We start from the raw sequence: 17,261 nt of genomic DNA on the forward strand, positions 1-17,261 counted from the left end.
TGGCATAGTCTCACTGACTGAGGCAGATTTGTTGCTTAACAGAAACTAAATTTCCTTCAGCTTTTACTTGAAATTTTTATGTCCTGCCCAGGAAATTTCAAGTAGCAAACTGTGTGATTTATATCAGCCTGTATACACAGAGAAATCCCTAGAAAAATGGAATGCAACATTACAAGACCCACCATTGCAGCTCTCCTTGTTCAGTCCCTCATGGCGCTTTGCACTACACATGTATAGTTCTTGAGAGAACTATAGATCCAAACACCCGTGCCCCCATCCCACAAGGCAGGCACAGTGTTGGCATCAAAGGCAAATTTACCTTCATTCTACCCCACTGTGGCTGGAAGTGAAGAGATGCTGCTTAGTCTTAGCCTTCCTGGCGGTATTTTTGGCTTTCAAAGAAATGAGGTTTTTGCTCGCTGGCTTTTTGACATACACAGCTGTGTACATGTGAGAAACTAAAAACCACAGGCCTTATATCCACAGGCCTGCATTTGATCCCCAGAGCACAATGCCTTCAGTTGCCATTATACTTGGAAAGAGCACAGTTCAGAGAAACTTATTTTAGGCCTTTGATCACTCCCTCTTTGCAAATCAAATTCTTAAAGAAGAGCACAAGAAACCATTTCATTCATAGCTCTTCCAATCACTGACACAGAACCTCATACTTTCTGAAAGATTTGTCCTACAATGGTACAGAGGAATAGGAAAGTTTAAGTTGAAGAATACCAAAAAGTAACTGCATCGATAATACTAACTTGTAATCAAGTGGGCATCTCCTCTGGCATTTGAGTGACAGAGCATCTCTCATTCATTTCTGAGAAAAATCCCTGAAATTTCAGGAATTTCTGTAATATTGGCAGTTTCTGACATTCTAATATTTTGATGGGCTTTTAAAACAGAATAGAGATTTTGATTTGCAAGTCAAGCTTCTGTCTGTAGATAAAAAGTCAGATTAGCCAAACTGATAGAGATCTATGACTCAATCACATTTTCCAACAAAACTTAGAAATTAATCGAGTCTAATTAGCAACAGGTGATTCAGCAACCATTTAATATTAAAAGAGAAAAATAAGAGGCACTGAGCTGGAGATGTAGGGAGTTCCCTAAAACCAGCTACATACATGGCTCAGAGCTGAGATCCCCAAGCTGTGCTTCAGAGATGACTGGTGGTCAGAGCCAGTGCATCAAACCGCGTTGGCTTCAGCTGATCAAAAAGGTCAAGGAGCAGAATATGAGAAACACAGCATGGTAACAGTGACATTCTGGTTCAAAAAGATTGAGAAGTACTGAGATAAAACTGCTTGAAGATCACTAAAGATGAATGTAGCAAAGGTACAGCAGATTTTGACTATTCTGGCTCGATGAAGATGTCTCCAGCATGGAATCAGTAGCGAGATGAAGGAACCTGGCCCACAGGCTCTGTACCTAGCGACTCCCTTCATACAAAGGGTAACTGTGACAGGAAATCTGCAGGAAGTTAACACTTCATCTTTCAGTAGCAGCACAAACGTAGAGATCAGTTCAAAAGTAAGAATATAGACACTGTTTCCTCTGACTGAAGATTCTTAGAAAATAAGAAAGGGATCTCTGTAAAGAATCAAGACAATCTCGTATTTTCACATCTTGAACACACCGGTAGATAACAATCACTGAACACACCTCATACTGAAAATGAGAAAACTACCAAAATACTAGGTCAGGAATGCACATCTCAAGGTCTGCACACACCCCCCTTCCAGTCACCGTATCAGATGCTGCAGGAGCTCTCTTTTTGTGCACAGTGTTGCTCGCAGAGTCATCAAACAGATCCACAGACCGCACAGCTACCGAATTCTCTCTATGCTAACCCCAAATAAACAAATACACCGGACTTAAGCTGAGATATCATTACATTTTCAATTATCCCCATACAACCAGCCTTCTCTGAAGATAAATCAGAGCTGGAGCCACTCATGTGCTTCCTTGATCTAGACACCTTTGCCCTGTCTTGATTATTATTAATACTCTGGGAGAAATGCCTGCAGCAGTCCCACACATTAGCTTCTTCTGTGGAGGAAAATAATTTAAATATTCAGAAGGTGAAACAGAACTCTAATAAAAGGAAACACATCACTATTGAGCTAACCAAACTGTACCTGTGAAAGCCCTTATTCAATCTGAATTTACAGACACAGCACTGCAGTAATTTTATACAACATACACTTGATTCATATGGTCACCCTGTGACTAAGAACACTAGCTCATCACAGAATTATTTTCTTCCACAATTAAGGGACCTTAAGATAAAAGATAGTTGCTTCTTATATATATATATATTTTTTACTAACTTTATCTTAGTAAAAATATTGTCACTCTAAGAATGACACCTCTGAAAATTCATGGCTTTTAGCCACAGAGTAGCTTCAAGGCCACTGGTGTTGCAAGCTCTCCCAGAAACTGCATTCTCCTTTTCCTTCTCCCCACCAGGCGTGTGACCCAGCCCTGACCTGGAGGGTGAGAGGCAAGTTAGTTCTCTGTAGGTCTCTCATTCTTCAGCTCCTACACTAAGACTGCTAGCAAGGGGGCCAATTAGTGCCAATTGCAGTAGTCATTTCTGCAACGACACCTGTCCATTGGGAACTTGTCTGAGACAACCAAACAGGTTTCAAACAAGCCGCCAAACAGCTGTCAGATGATAAGGAATTTTGATCATTATTGACCTGAACACGCTCAAACTAGAGACCTAGTGATGAAAGATGTCTCCTGTTTCCAGTCCCCAGAGCCATAGAGTTCCTCAGAATACTGATACAATTCTGTTTGAACACAGCTTTTCAGGAAGTGGCTAAAACAGCACTCAAGTCTTAACAAACATCAGAAGAGATCTGAAGTCAAAAGACGTTAGCTAGACAGTAAGTCACCCTGTCTGCTCTACTCACACCACTACGACTTTAACAGCCCGGCAGCATCAGCCAGCTTTTTGACTGTATCCACAAAAAGCCATATTTTGCAGAGAGGATTCAGATTGGAAGTCCATGCCAGGCAGGTAGTAGTGACAGCAAAAGCCATGGCTAAAAAGTTGCAAAAATCACTCCAACAGTAAAACAACTAGCTAGCAAAATTCTTTTGTTGGTTTACCTTAAGCAGAAGTGGATATTTGCAAATTCGCTGAATTGGCGTCAGCAGATAACCCTCCAGTGGAATGTCTGTTGTCTTTCTGCCTCCCAAAAGCATGCAACTCTATAATCAAAAAAAGGAAACAAATGTTAACCCAGACACAACACTTTCACATGCTCTTTGACATGATTTTCTGTTTCTGTAGTACATGTTATGGTCACAAAGAACTTTGCCACTCCTAAGATAAAGGAAATGAGACTTCATTCACCACTGAAATATGGCCATCAAGTTAAGCCCAATTCTCTGCAAACCAGCAAAAGAAAAATCACTGTGGATAACAGTGGCTGTATAGAAAGGTTTCTTCTAAAACGAATATAATACAGCTGGTGACTCAAAAAAAGTCATAATACCATGACAATCAGCAAAACCTAGATGCACCATTACCTAAAGGAATCCAACCTACCCCCACAGTCCATGGCCATTTTTCTTCATCCACTGTGCAAAGTTTGCACTATTGGTCCAGAAAACTCAACAGCTAAAATAAAACATACTAACTAGGAGTCATGTAATTAACTCTAGGCCAGCCTCTGCATCTGAAGGAAATCAAATATAGCTCTGAAATAAGTGAGTCATCTGCATCACATCCACCAATTCTCTGGCAAAACATTATGTCTAAGCCCAGCTGGACAAACAGCATGGGTGCTCTGGCTGGCTAAACGCTGGCAATGTAGCTCTAAACCACTCGCAGTGCATGATGCTGCTTGCCCAGCAAAGAAGTTACAGGACATGCAGGCAAAACTGCTACGTGGAAAGGAGAACGCTGATGCAAGAGGCATTTAAGGAAACCAGATTTCAGTAATTCTAATGCTCAAAAAAAAAAATTAAAAATCCACTGTTTCAACATTAACTATTCTTGGAGCCCTGTGGTTTCCAGACAAAGGTGAAGGGCATTTCTGTACCCAGGACAACTCTTCCAGCGTTGCTTCAACATAGTAAGAAAGGTGACAATATAAACCCTTGAGAAATATTGGACCAATACACCAAAGAAACAGAAGTCCAAACAGATTTTAGGTTAAGAAACAGATACGGCGACTGATCAACCCTTGCAATACTCACATAAGTTCTCACACCTTTGGAGGGGCATTCTGGGAGAATCATTTCACAGATAAGTTGGTGCACACTACAAGAAACGTTTAATTTCTTAGTAGATTATGGAAATTCTCAGGACTGAGATGGAAGGGGAATTTGAGAACTGAGTATGGCATAGAAAAACCTACAGTCTCTGACCTGTCTTTATTTCTTCACAATAACCTGTAGTCTCTGTGTGCTAAACAATCATTGACCTATTGTAAGCTTTTTACACATTTCATGAAGACGCTGGTATTGCATGCTGCCAGAGCTAGGCAGTTGACTCAGATGGACTTCAAATCTATTTGAGATAACCTAGGCCTACGTTTCTATGTTCGGCCATGAATCTAGATGACTTTTATCCAAAAATAATCCCAGTTGCAAACCTGTCCTGTCAACAGAAGCTGAAGTTTAAATCAATTTCAACCAAGATATTCTTGCTTTGAGGCATCACAGATGACATTTTCCCCTGTGAAATGTGTGCTGTGGCTCCGACACACTCAAATATAGTGGGTTTTTGGCTGTAGTTCAATAATTCTCTTCTTCAAGAAGTGTTCATAGACATCCTACATAAATCTCATTATTCCTAAGTGGTATTTTTACAGACAGTTGTCTGTAAAATAACCCTTCCCCAGGGCTATTCTAGATCTGTGGCGTTGGCTACCAGCTCACAATGCTCCCTGTCCAATTTTCCAAGTCTCGGGTGATTCAGTCCTTCCCGTCTCTCCTTTCAGCCCTCCCTCTAGCTCTGGGCTCCAAACTGCCCTTTAACACTTACTGATTTTTCAAACACATTCCCACATTCTGCATTTCAGCAGCTGTGAGGGGGCAATCGGGCCAAATCCATACTCACAAGCAAAGCTTTGTATTTTAATGCAGCTTTCTCTGCATGGTGGCATTATAGCATCGGCTTTAGGAGGGAGTGGATAGGAAACTGAAGGCCTGGAAGAAATTACAACAGCCACAACAAAGAAAAGACTTCAGCATAGCCTCTCCTCCCATAGTTACTGTTATTTTAAAATTCTCTTGGATTCAGGTGCTGCTGCAAGCCACAGCAGACAGTGTGACATCTTTAATGTGCTTCATAATTAGTTTGCCAGCTGCTGCCGGCAACAGAGACAGGAGGTTTTTGCCAATCCAGTGGAAATGCAGAGAACACTCTGGATGTTGGGAAGGATGGTGTTTATATTCACTTTCATTGCTCCTCTTTCTCGTTATTTTCGCTCAAGAGAAGCATCCAGAGGAGTCCGTGAACAGGAATGGCTCATTTGGAGACTCAAACTAATGGTTTAATGGTGTTCATGAAACTCAGACGTGATAGAGAGATTCCGAGTACCCAATAGCATGCATGTTCCTGTCCCTCCCTCCAAGGCCTATATTTTGTGGCTAAACGAATGCTCTCCTTGTGACAGGCATTTATGCAGAAGTTTTCTTCTGCTGTACTGTATTAGCAAAGAACAAGCCTTTGGCAGAAAGGAAAAAACAAGAGCAGAAAGAAGAGCAGGCAGGGTCCATTGCAAAGACAGCCTTTCTTTTTCCTCACAGCATTCACTAAGACAGTAAACTAGCATGCTGAATTGGCCCCTCACCTACACACCATCCCCATTCCAAATGCCTTCCATTCATGGGTAGGAAAACGAGACACCTAAAATCAAGGAGAATTGGGGTGGATGCTGGGAGGAGAAGTACGGAAGGATTAAAAAAAAAAAAAAGAAGAAAGAAACCTCAGGCAGAAGGCACTGTCTGCAGGTTATTTCTCCTCCCAGCCCAGCCTCCAAAAAAGGCTGTAGGCCGCACTCCCTTCCCAGCATAGATACTAACACATCATGGGTTAGATGAGGAATTGGGCCATTTTTGAAACAAACAGCAATGACACCACCAAAAGAATTCATCCAGCCTACGTTTCTTGCCCACAACTGGGCTCCCAGGGAAAACAGTGTCAGAAGCAGGCCACATGTTTCTGGTGGGTCTGCAGATGGCAAATTGGTCAGAGAATTGAGAAGGGAACCAGATCCACTGGGAGCTAGTCACAGCCCCACTGATGACTTATTGCATTAGTCCTTTCACAATCTTTACTCAACTTTTCTGTTGATTCTTTAAAAAAATATATTCCCTGTTTCTAATGGAATTACTCATACCATAGCTGTGCTTAGTTCTGTACTTGAACTCACCAATGATTTCAGTACCCATCCTTCTTGAGTGCTTCATAGCTGGAATGAATAATGTCTGCAAAATGCTTCGCATTCCTGGGATACTAAGGGGGTATTATGAGTACAGTACAAAGTCAGATCAGTAAGTCAAGAGTGCTAGAGAAGGTGCTTACCAAGAGGAATGCTCTCACTGTTGGAATCTTGTTCAATTCCATTAGCAGTCTGAGTGCTTTCTCGTGGTTGCTACAGTACTCCTCGTACACAAAGAATTTGTCTTTCTGCAAGGAAAAGCATATTAAGTTATTGACTTGGATAAAACTGAAGTGACAATATTGTCTCAGTCTGATACCAAATTCTTTACAAAGGAGCGTGCACACAAGTGGCGTTAGGGTTGCGTTTTACATGAAGTGAACGATAATCCCCAGATGTCAATAATGTATAGAGGTGTTCCACTAATCCCAAACTTACTCTTGTAAATTAGCATCGGCTTCTGAGCAGAGAACTCTCCAGCACTTTTCCTTTTAGTGCATCGCTGAAATAATATATCCTTTGCAGAAAGAATGGATCTTGCTATCTCAGGGACACTCACGTATGTGTTAAGATATTCCAGTAGAGTAGACAGGAGCAAAGTAAAGGCAGGAGGAGCAAGGGGGACATAAACAGGACTGACATTTTGGAGCTGTGCTGATTACTGCTGCAGGAAGAGGAAACAGAGATGGCTGGGAAGAACCAAGGACTGGAACATGTCAGAGGGGAACTATGGCACGTAAACCAACCAGCTGGAAATCCCCTGCCTTGCAGGGCAGAGGGGGAAAACACCAGTGAACTGACAAATTCACTTCGTGTTCTGAAACATAAAGTGATGCAACAGCTGCCCAGAACAGCTCTTCCGAATGGAAGCATTTCATTGAACATACACAAAATATCCAATATGCCGTGGAAACAAAAGGAGAAAGGTAGCTTTATGACTAGATTGAGTTACTTAGAGTGGACCATGTCATACCCACCACCACCTGTAGTGGAATGAAATCCCTTGTCAAGAACCAAGGGAAAACTGGCAGCGCTCAGTTCTGCTTTACTGATCTTCAGAGCCAAAGACAGTGCCTCTTCTGATAATGAACATTACCAGAGTCCACAGCAAACATCTGCAAACACTATGAAGCAATTCACAAAAGAAGCAGTAACAACTATTTCCATGCCTTAGTGGACCAGGCAAGGAGGTGAGTCGATCCTTTCAAGGCTGTTGGGAAGGGCTGAACTTTTAGCAGCTATGCTACGAGATCTCAGCGTTGCATTCGTTGGAATAAAAGGAGGTCAAGAGGCTGCATTAGGCTTCAGTCAGGTTACATGGTTCAGAAGCCAAAAGCACCCAACGTTTATTGGGTGCTTCTCATAATAGTATCTTCTCTCCTGGTTCAGCTAAGCCACAGTGAAGTACCATGCCGAGGTACACAGAAAAGCTATTTGCATATTAAAAGCAACGTAGCTGGGTTAGAGCTAATGCACAAGACCTAGCAGAGCCAGCATCTTGGGGCATCATTGCCCTGCAGAGTTTGTTGTGGTGTTCACATCCACTTCCTATTTAGGATCCTGGCATGAAAATATTCTCCCTGAATTAACTAATCTCTCCAGAACTTGGAAGTTCATTTTCTGAGTTTTGATAGGCCTCCTAGCACTCTTCAGGAGACCTGGAGCGCCCCGTGCGAGCTCCTGATGAGATACCTGCACTCTGGCTACCTCTAAGAGAGCTGACAGTGAGTGATCTAACCAAAAACCACTGCCAACTGAAGGAGTTAAGTAACACGAAGCCCTGGGAACACAGCTGCAGTCATCGGGCATTCCCTTCACTATTGTCACATGGAAAAGAAATTGTGTTTATATTAGTTTAGGAGAAGCATTTGACATTCTGGTCAGATGCTCCATGGTTAGATGTACACGCTCAGAGACTGAAAAGCACTTGTAGATCTATTTGTTTTAACTAACAATGTGGTGACTTTTTTTTCCCCTCCTCATGCCTCCAAAGGAAGAACTGACAATAAAAAGATGCATTTCCAAACACAGCAACAATGGGACAAAGCAAATAAAACAACGGCCACAAAGTGCGGAGCAAAGAGCTGGAACACAGTTGTTCAAGACATCCTTCATCTACAGCTGTTCCTATTACTCTAATACTGGGAAGCTAGAAAGAAACAAAGGCTTCTGACCACCAGATGCAGGAAAAGGCAGGATGGAATCCATAGCACAATAGAAAAGAGGCAACTGACAGACCCAGAATTGTTTTTAATCCTTAAAATGGAGAGTTGCGGAGAGAGAGGACAGATTTATGAGTTTCCCCTACATTTCCTCCCCTCCCCTCAGCTCCCTGGATGCACACAAGCAGCATGCATGAAACTAAAAATAGCAACCATTAACACAACAGCATCCAGTGCATCAATGCACACAACATGTCATTGCTCAGGTTTCTGACTGCAGCTCCGAATGTCTGGAGTTTTGGGAGCTTATATTTAGATCATGACAAAATCCCTTTGCTGAACTCAAGACAGTACAATAATTATACACACACCAGAGGGCTTTCATCAAGTCTTTCCCATCTGTCCCTCATGCATGAGACCCACAAATATGACAACTATGTTTTAAATTACTCAGTGTCTGAAGTGTTCAATTTCCTCTCTGGGTGACATTCAGTCCTGGACTCTCCCATCCCCTGGTGTGGAAATTATCAGTTACATAATTACAGATGTTAACCCAGGAATTCGGAACCTACAGTTACTCTCTATTAAAGTGCAATTATGGTCAGAGAAGCGACCACACAAAAATGGCACCTTCTTATTCAGCAAATCTGCTGGATACACAGCTAGACCTTCTGGCTTTGGTGACAAAAATAAGTCTATACAGTTCTTAGTTTGGTTAAATATTTAAACCAATAGTTTATTTTTCATATATGTTATTTTGGGTCTGGTAGAACAGCCCACAAATTAGTGCAAATTTGAAAATAGTTTTGGCTAGAAAATTTAGGGAAGACATTTGGTAAACTGCAATCATGTTATTTGGATGTATTTTTAATGAGGCATGACATTTTCTTTCAAAGCAAGCTGAAATCAGTTTTGTCAACATGAAAACCCTAAACAAAAGAGATTTCATTCTGAACAGAACAAAATCCCTGATGACTTAAACAGTGAAACTGATCACTCATTGCAGCATTGCTCCTAAAAATGAGATGAAAACATTCCACTTGAACAAGCTTATTTTATAGCTACGAGGTTACTGAAGCTCTACCAGTGTGACAGTAACAGAAATCAAGCACCAGTCAATCCTCTGCCCTTCTGCTATGCAATCTTATGTTTTCATCACCAGTACAAGAAAGCCTATATTGACAAGGTGTGATTATTCAAGGTTCAGTGTGTACATTCTCTTTGATGTTAAAGATCTGTTCTACATGTCCTTTTTTTTTCAGTCAGAAGATTTAATTTTGAATTAACATTTAAGTGAATTTGGTATGACCATAACAGATAGTAAAGAACAACTCCTTAAGAAATTCCAGTACCTAGCATCAGACAAGGGACTTCTCATGATCTTCTGATCAAATAGAATACACCAGGGCAAAGTCTGTCCTCCAGAACAAAACAGCTTTTCACAGCTGAGTAACAGAGCAAGCATATTTCATCATTTGTTAAAATACTTCCAAAAGTCAATGTGCATTAGTTGTAGTGAAAAATTATAGCTCTTCTGGAGCCGCTGCAGTATTGGCTTATTTCAGGTATTACCCAAGATGTGAATCCTTCCAAGCTGGAGATCGGGGAGGATGTCTTAGCATTAATATAAATGGATCAATCATGATCCTGGAGGCTTATTATGACTAAAAGCAGTGTCCTGTTTTTGAGCATGGGTGGATTGTTGTTGAGCTAGGCTATTCTAGGCCAAGGTAAGCCATGAAAATAGCCCAGTCTATGGATATTAGAAGAAATTTAAGATACATAGATCTCATCAGCAGGACCCAAACACTATTCTGGTGGATCTCACCATGGGGAATCTGGAAACATCTGTCAGAGGTGTGTAATACAAGGAAACTAGAGAAGAAATGCCCTCTGAGAAACTGCGTCTGAAAAAAAAAAAATGTGCTTCAAACATTCTCAAAATTCTTCTCTAAATTTATGAGCACTTTTAACATGGAGATTCTGGAGAAAAGTACCTATGCTAACATCTGGCTGCTGACAAGGATGGGGTTTATAATCTAAACTAAGAGTGACCTTGCCAGGTGATCATGATAGAAGATACACTGATATGTTCAAGATTCACAGGCCTTATGTCATTTCCTCTCTGAAAACTCCCTGAGGATACACTGTGATTTGATGATAATGGGGAAAAAAAAAGCACTGAGGGCATTTTTTTTTCAACACTTCTGTTTTTCTATAGCACATTATAACACAAGAACCTTAGGCAAAATGAAAAAGAAGAAAGTAAAGAAGTATCACCCACATTTTCCTTGGGTAAACAGGCTAATGACATGCTCTGTCTCTCTCAAAAACAAAACAACACAACACGTTATTCAGCCAAGTTGCAGGAGTGCATCACTAGAAGAGAACAGCTGGCTTTTTCTCCAGGAAACCTTGAGTGTAGTGCAAGGCCTTCTTGTGGTGGCAAAATAGCGTAAACAATTTCAACAAAACTGGTTTCAGCATCATGGAAACGCCTTCAGGAATGACTGTTTCTGAGGCACAGTTCTGAGGGGTTTGGTTGGTTGTTTTTTTCTGTGAATGCTTCTGCTTCACCTAAACAACCTCAATAAGGGAAATGGAGCTTTGGAAACCTGATCAGAGAGGAACTCAAGACTCACTTTGAACCACAGTTGCTGCTTGCATCTCCTGCTGGCGACTCACTATGGAAGCCTGTACAGGGGACAAATCCCACATCCCTCACTCCCACATACCTTCAGCGAGGCTATTCTAAAACCTAGGCACAGTCTGTACACAAGGATAGATCATTTCCTCCTCTCTTGGTAACCTGCTGTTGACTATTCCCTGCTCAGTCCTGAGGTGCCACAAAGCTTCTGATGTTATTCCTACACTTCCTTCGGGTCATTATGGATAAGACCAGCTTCTTCCATATATTCTGAATTGAAAGATGTTTGACTTCCACCTGCATAAGCTACAGGTTTGCTTCCCTAGGGGACTGTGAAATGGTTGACGTGCACATTATTTGCAATGCACTCCACAGACTACAGCGTAAACTGATCTCAGTCAAATGGCTGCTATTAGAGGACAAATCCTTACCAGCACTCATCTCTATGCATTATAGTTTCATAATTCCTGCTTTGTTGAATGCTTGAGAAATAAGAAACATTCAATTTTATTATTAAATTTTGAAGGAAAAAAGTTACAAAATGTTCATGTACAAAAAGACATTGCCAATGACATGCAGCAGGCTTGAATTCAGTCAGGCTACAAGATATTAACATTTCTGGCTAGTCGGTGCCACCCTGAAATGCAGTAGACAATTCAATGGTGTCACTCAAGAGACACCCTCACTAATGAGTACTAAGATGTTAGTACAGGACATCTTGTTGGTAGGCAATGATACGGGTATTTCAAGTCTTTAACTGAGTACATCAGTATTTTGTTCAGCAGCTGTCAGTCAGTCCTTACAGATGATAGAATTTTGGGGCACTGTTTCAATATAACACATTCCATTATTATTTTAATTGTCACAACATAAATAAAATTGATAATTGGTAAAGTTCTATTAGTCAAGAATGGCTGTAGAACTGCTGCCCACTCAAGCTCAATGAATTATGAAAGCATGAATTCTAATTATGAACATATTTTGATGGGAAGTTGGCCTGTGGCTTCATGCAGTTAATAAGAATTTGAAGAAATGGCTATTACGTATATACTTTCTAATTTTTCAGATATCTCAGGAGGGCAGCTGCATGCATAAAAGTCCATAGCTTTGAATTATTATACTTGTAAATCAGTAAATCAGCATTTAAATGAATCCAGCTTGTGACTAGGTGTATGCAATAATTGATCTTGCATACACAATCAGTGCATACTCTATGTTCACATTAGTTTGCAATAATAAGAAGCAAATTATAATGAGAGAAGCAGTGGTTCTCTGACTTCCATGATTCTCTCATTTCCAATTCCATAGCTCCATGGTCCCTATTTATAGGTCTGTGCTTTCCAGGTCACCTAGCAGTACCAATCTGACTGGTGCACATAATTGTATTATGAATGTATTAAGAGAACAAATAATAAAACTACCAGACAAAGTCAGATGACACAAAAGTAACCTGACAAAACGTTTTGAACAACCTGGAACTGTCAGAGTCAATTTGTACCATGACTATTTTGTATTTTGTGGCTGTGGCATTCTTTGAGTTTATCATTGAGTCTAAATGCCAAATTTTCTTTATTTTTGAGATACAGAAATCAGGAATTCATTTATTCCATGGTAAAAGGTACTATATGGTAACTCGGACTGTATTTCAGCAAGTGCAAGATAAGCTATCTCATGTTACGTTTCATTTACTGAACGATACATGTATGTATGCACAGATACCAACTACTGTAGAGGAGGATCTACAGTAGTTATGGATCTTTTGTTTTCCTTTTGTTTTCAATTTTTGTCTTCATGGGTTTCCAATGTTATTTAAGTACAAAAAATATTCATTTACTTGACATCGTGCTGCTTTCCTGAAATATTTGGAACCAAAGTAGATAAATTCTCAGCAGTAAGTGTGATCAGCTGTGCGAGGGGGAGAAAAAAGGAAAAAAAAACATTCAATGGGAAAAGAAAGAGTTTCTAAAAATACCTCGTTGTTTAGCTGAGTTTGATGTGGCTTCCATTGTTCTAACCTCATTCACAAGTTTTTTTCCCACCCTAACTTCAACTTTCATACAAGACACACATTGTCACAGTACTGCTACAAGCCATAGAGATTAGGGCTAGTTAAGGGGCATGGGAGCTTATGACAGGAAACTGCATTTTCAGATAGTGTTAAGTCATTGTACTTACAAATTTTAAGAAAACATTTCCCAGTTCATGCTGAGACTGAGGTTCTGGTTGTAAACAAAATTCCAGAGCAGCCAGGAACTCCTTGTGAACGCCAAGAATGTCTTCGATGTTAGAAAATAAGATCTGAAATACATAAAGAGAAATCCAACGCTAGCTGTTAATAAAACACTCTCAGGTATATTAGAGTAGTATCACCAAAATACTGTGGTTCTAGACCTACTCGTGAAAGGATCTAAAGCACAGATAGTAACTGGTAACAAAGGAATTACATTGTATTTGCCCCATTCCTGGCCTCCTATGGAAATCTTTATTGCTACTGATGTACCTGCTGTAAATGAAGGTTATCTTTCCAGGCACCTGGGCAGGATAAATGTGAACAATCCCCTTCCAGTCTATAGAAAGTCTCCTATGAGACCAAACAGGTGAATGGAATCACAAGGACCAAAGTGACTTTGCAGGAGATAGAAGCAGGAAGTCATTTGCCTTTCCTTCCCAAACATTATAAAGCATTTCCTAGAAGAAAGGAACATGAAGCTAGCACTCACAAAGAGGTACCTGTACATAATCAAATCTCTGCAACATGTGAGCTAGCATTTCACTGACAGGGGCACAGAATAGCATAAAATATTTCCAAAGCACAAGAGCAGAGTTTTAGAGTTCCCTTTCACCACTCTGAGTGACTGTAAAAGACATTTGCAGTGGGATAGAGGCCCTTAGTTTAGATGTGCACTGAAGGGAGATGGTGCAATCTCACAGCTAAATGATCCCTAGGAATTTGAATAGGCATATGCTAAGGGAAATAAACTGCCAGGACAAAAGGTGCTATAAGCATATAGAGTTCTATTAGGCTATCATCTTCATATGAAAAAATTAAAAGAAAGTGTGAATACATTTATAGAAGATGGGAGGTTACCTGCACAGGAGGAGAAGTCCTGGTGCATGGTGACACAGTACTGACAACCACTGGAGGAGAGCCTGACTGGGCAGACCAAAACCTGAAGTCTGCAGTGACATACACACTGCTGACAGCATTTTCCATCACTCTGCTTTAACCATGCCAGTTGCAAAAAGATTTCCTGTGCAGTCAAACCAGCTTTCATATTGGAAGCTGCCTCCCAGGTCTTGCACAGTGAGGGGGTGTCACTCCTACAAACCCCAAAGCCTGGCAGAACCAGCCTTCAGCTTCCTGGCAGTTAGTGGGGGAACTGGGTGAGCCTAAGATCTTCTCAACTCCTGAAGCACCTTACAGTACCATTAACCTTTTCAGCTTTATGAGCTTTATTATGCAGTGGAATTTATTCAGCAGATGTGACACTAATTCAGCCTGGTAGATGGTGATACAGCAGTAATTTTAAAAAAAATCTCTAAATTAAGTATAATCATTAAGGACAGGAATGAAAACAGATTATTGGTTTAAAACCAGTCTCCCTCTAGTTTTGTGGGGATGGACATGACAAGGAATTCAAGGAGCCTTATGTGCGGGTACTCAGATGCAACTCTGTATCTTGTGTTATTCAAGGATAGGGAGAGCATTTTTCTCAAACGTCTGCAAGCTGGCTGCATGCGCAGAGCACATCGCGTTGCATTTCCCTTTTCTTTGCTCACCTCTGGCTTCAGGAATATCAACGCATGGTAGTCTGCACTACCATTTATGTACACTTGTGCCTCACTGCTCCTTTCTGGCCCTGAATAAACTGAAGATTACAGCACACTACTTGCACTGAGGGGCTCTGAACCCATCAGAAAAGGAAGGACAGGGAGCTAGGACTGTTTCATTGCTTCCAGAAAACTTCCAGTGCAAAATCAAGCAGAGCATATGATGGTTCTATTGCATGGTTGAAAGTGATGTGATGACACATTAGCCTGTTTGCATGGCTGTGCCAGAAGCTGTGCCAAAAGAGGATTAACAAGGAAGAGGAAACCAACTGTCAAGGATGATTTTCCCCTTCAGGAGCAGTCTTCGTGAGGGTATTTTGTGATCCAAGGAATATCTGTGTAATCTAATAAATTATGTGATGGTGATGATCAGGAGAGCTCTGTTTACAGCAGATTTCACAGGTAATAGGAGTCACTTGGAAAATCAAAGCAGAAGAGAGACTTTGGAGGCATTTGCTTTTGTATCTGATACACAGTTACCCTTGATAAACTTCATGTGAAGCATCTATGGCTGACAGCTTGCGTACACCATCAAGTTGTGCTGCCTTCACTGTGCTGTATCAGTAAAACGATACCATTCTCCTACTACAAATGCAGCATGATGCTAATATATCAATAGTTATTCCCACATAGGACAGTAAATAAACTGAAACAACATTGATGATGTTGCTGCAGCTGTTAGTCACTGGAGTACTGGGCCTTGCACAGGACTCGATGTGGCTGCTCTGGAAGAGGATACAGTGGCCAAGGATTACTGAAAACTTCACTGCTCAGTGCCAGCCATAGGAGAAACCCGCAAAAATAGTATTGCAAGCCATAACCCAAGTTACCCTAAAAAGTACTTTTCCCTTTTGCTTACAGGTAGGTGACTGCCAGAATTCCCTGGATTTTCCTCTAGACATTTCTGCTGCATGAAGAAAGAGAGGAAAAGACAGGGCTCTCTTTACATAAGCTACCAAACCATTTATGCACTCTCTGCTACCACCTTTTCTGCTGCCACCCACCTCACAGCTCCCTGATGACCCAGGATATATAGTATTAGTGGGCAGAGTTATAAGTCCCAACACAGCCTCGCTTGTCCTGCCTCTACCAGCAAGGATCAGCAGAAGGAAAGAACAACCATCCTTCAACTGCAGGAAAGACAATTGCATTGTTTAGGACGGGAGGAGGAAGGGGGAGAGATAACATTGACTCTGGTCAGAAGAACTGTGCCTTTGTGATTCTGTTTCACCAGCACTAGGCATAGGTCCTTTATTACCAAAGAGCAGCTCTGTTATTGAAAGCTGGGTATTGTAATAATAAGAATTAATGAGGCCTCACAGCGGCCTCACAAAGGCACCCACAGGCAGTTGAAGAATGGCACAGAAATGAAGTAGTACTTCCCCAGAGGAATGTGATGGACCTTAGAATACAAATACATTTAATCAGCAGAGAAAATAAGGGCTTTTTTGCATGGGCTATGTGAGCACTGCATGAGTGTATGGCAGTCATAACGGTATCTGAAGAATGAAAGAATTAACAGCAACTTTCACCAACCTCTGCAGTTGTTTGTCAAATTGGCAAACGGTTGTGTACGTTTACTTCTCCTGCGGAGGTTTCTTGCACACTTCTCTGCTCACAGGATCTATTATCACTAATCATTTGTCTACTTTTCTCTCAGCCGTCCCCAAACTTACTTCAGACTGTAGATGGCGAGCTTCCAGGGAACAGGGACTTTCAAAAATTTGAAGACAGCAAGAGGCTGACCTATACAAACCTGCCAAACCTTCTTGCTACCTCCCCATGCTGATGCCAGTCAATCAATAATGGCATATTGCTAGCCCACGGAAACAATTGCATAATGGAGGCTGGATCCCTGCTAGGATCTCTGTACTTCCAGGTGATACTGCTATGAAAAATGGAGGGATCAGCCTTGAGGAAACACGTCAGCTCTAGCAGTGCTGGCCAGTATGATGTACCTATTGTTGCTGCACTCTGTTCCCATTAATGTATAAAGCAAAGACTCTGCTGATGTAGAAGCTACAGGATCAAATGCAAGTCCAATAAGCAAGACTGATGGCAGATGCTGCATCCTTTCCCACTGATGCTGAGGTTTCATTTGAGTACGAAGAAGGTTTTGGTTTCACAAGCATGTGTGTAACAAAGAGGGTTTTTAAGCCAAATTGCTAAAGGAAAGTGTTGCGTATTTTAATGAATATAAACCACAACAACGCCTCC

General features: G+C 41.2%; 1 protein-coding gene across 3 annotated transcripts in view; it reads right to left on the bottom strand.

The window, feature by feature from the left end:
- Positions 1-17,261, bottom strand: part of PREX1 (phosphatidylinositol-3,4,5-trisphosphate dependent Rac exchange factor 1) — a 175,694-nt gene that overhangs the window by 86,128 nt on the left and 72,305 nt on the right. For all 3 annotated transcript variants that reach the window (XM_035344177.1, XM_035344176.1, XM_035344178.1), the window contains exons 3-5: positions 13,389-13,511; positions 6,548-6,652; positions 3,118-3,219 (exon numbers count right to left, since the gene is read on the bottom strand). In XM_035344177.1, coding sequence (XP_035200068.1) covers positions 3,118-3,219; positions 6,548-6,652; positions 13,389-13,511 — 330 coding nt within the window. The remainder of the gene's footprint in view (positions 1-3,117; positions 3,220-6,547; positions 6,653-13,388; positions 13,512-17,261) is intronic.

This window comes from Oxyura jamaicensis, chromosome 20 (genome assembly GCF_011077185.1).
Source record: "Oxyura jamaicensis isolate SHBP4307 breed ruddy duck chromosome 20, BPBGC_Ojam_1.0, whole genome shotgun sequence".
NCBI lineage: Eukaryota > Metazoa > Chordata > Aves > Anseriformes > Anatidae > Oxyura > Oxyura jamaicensis.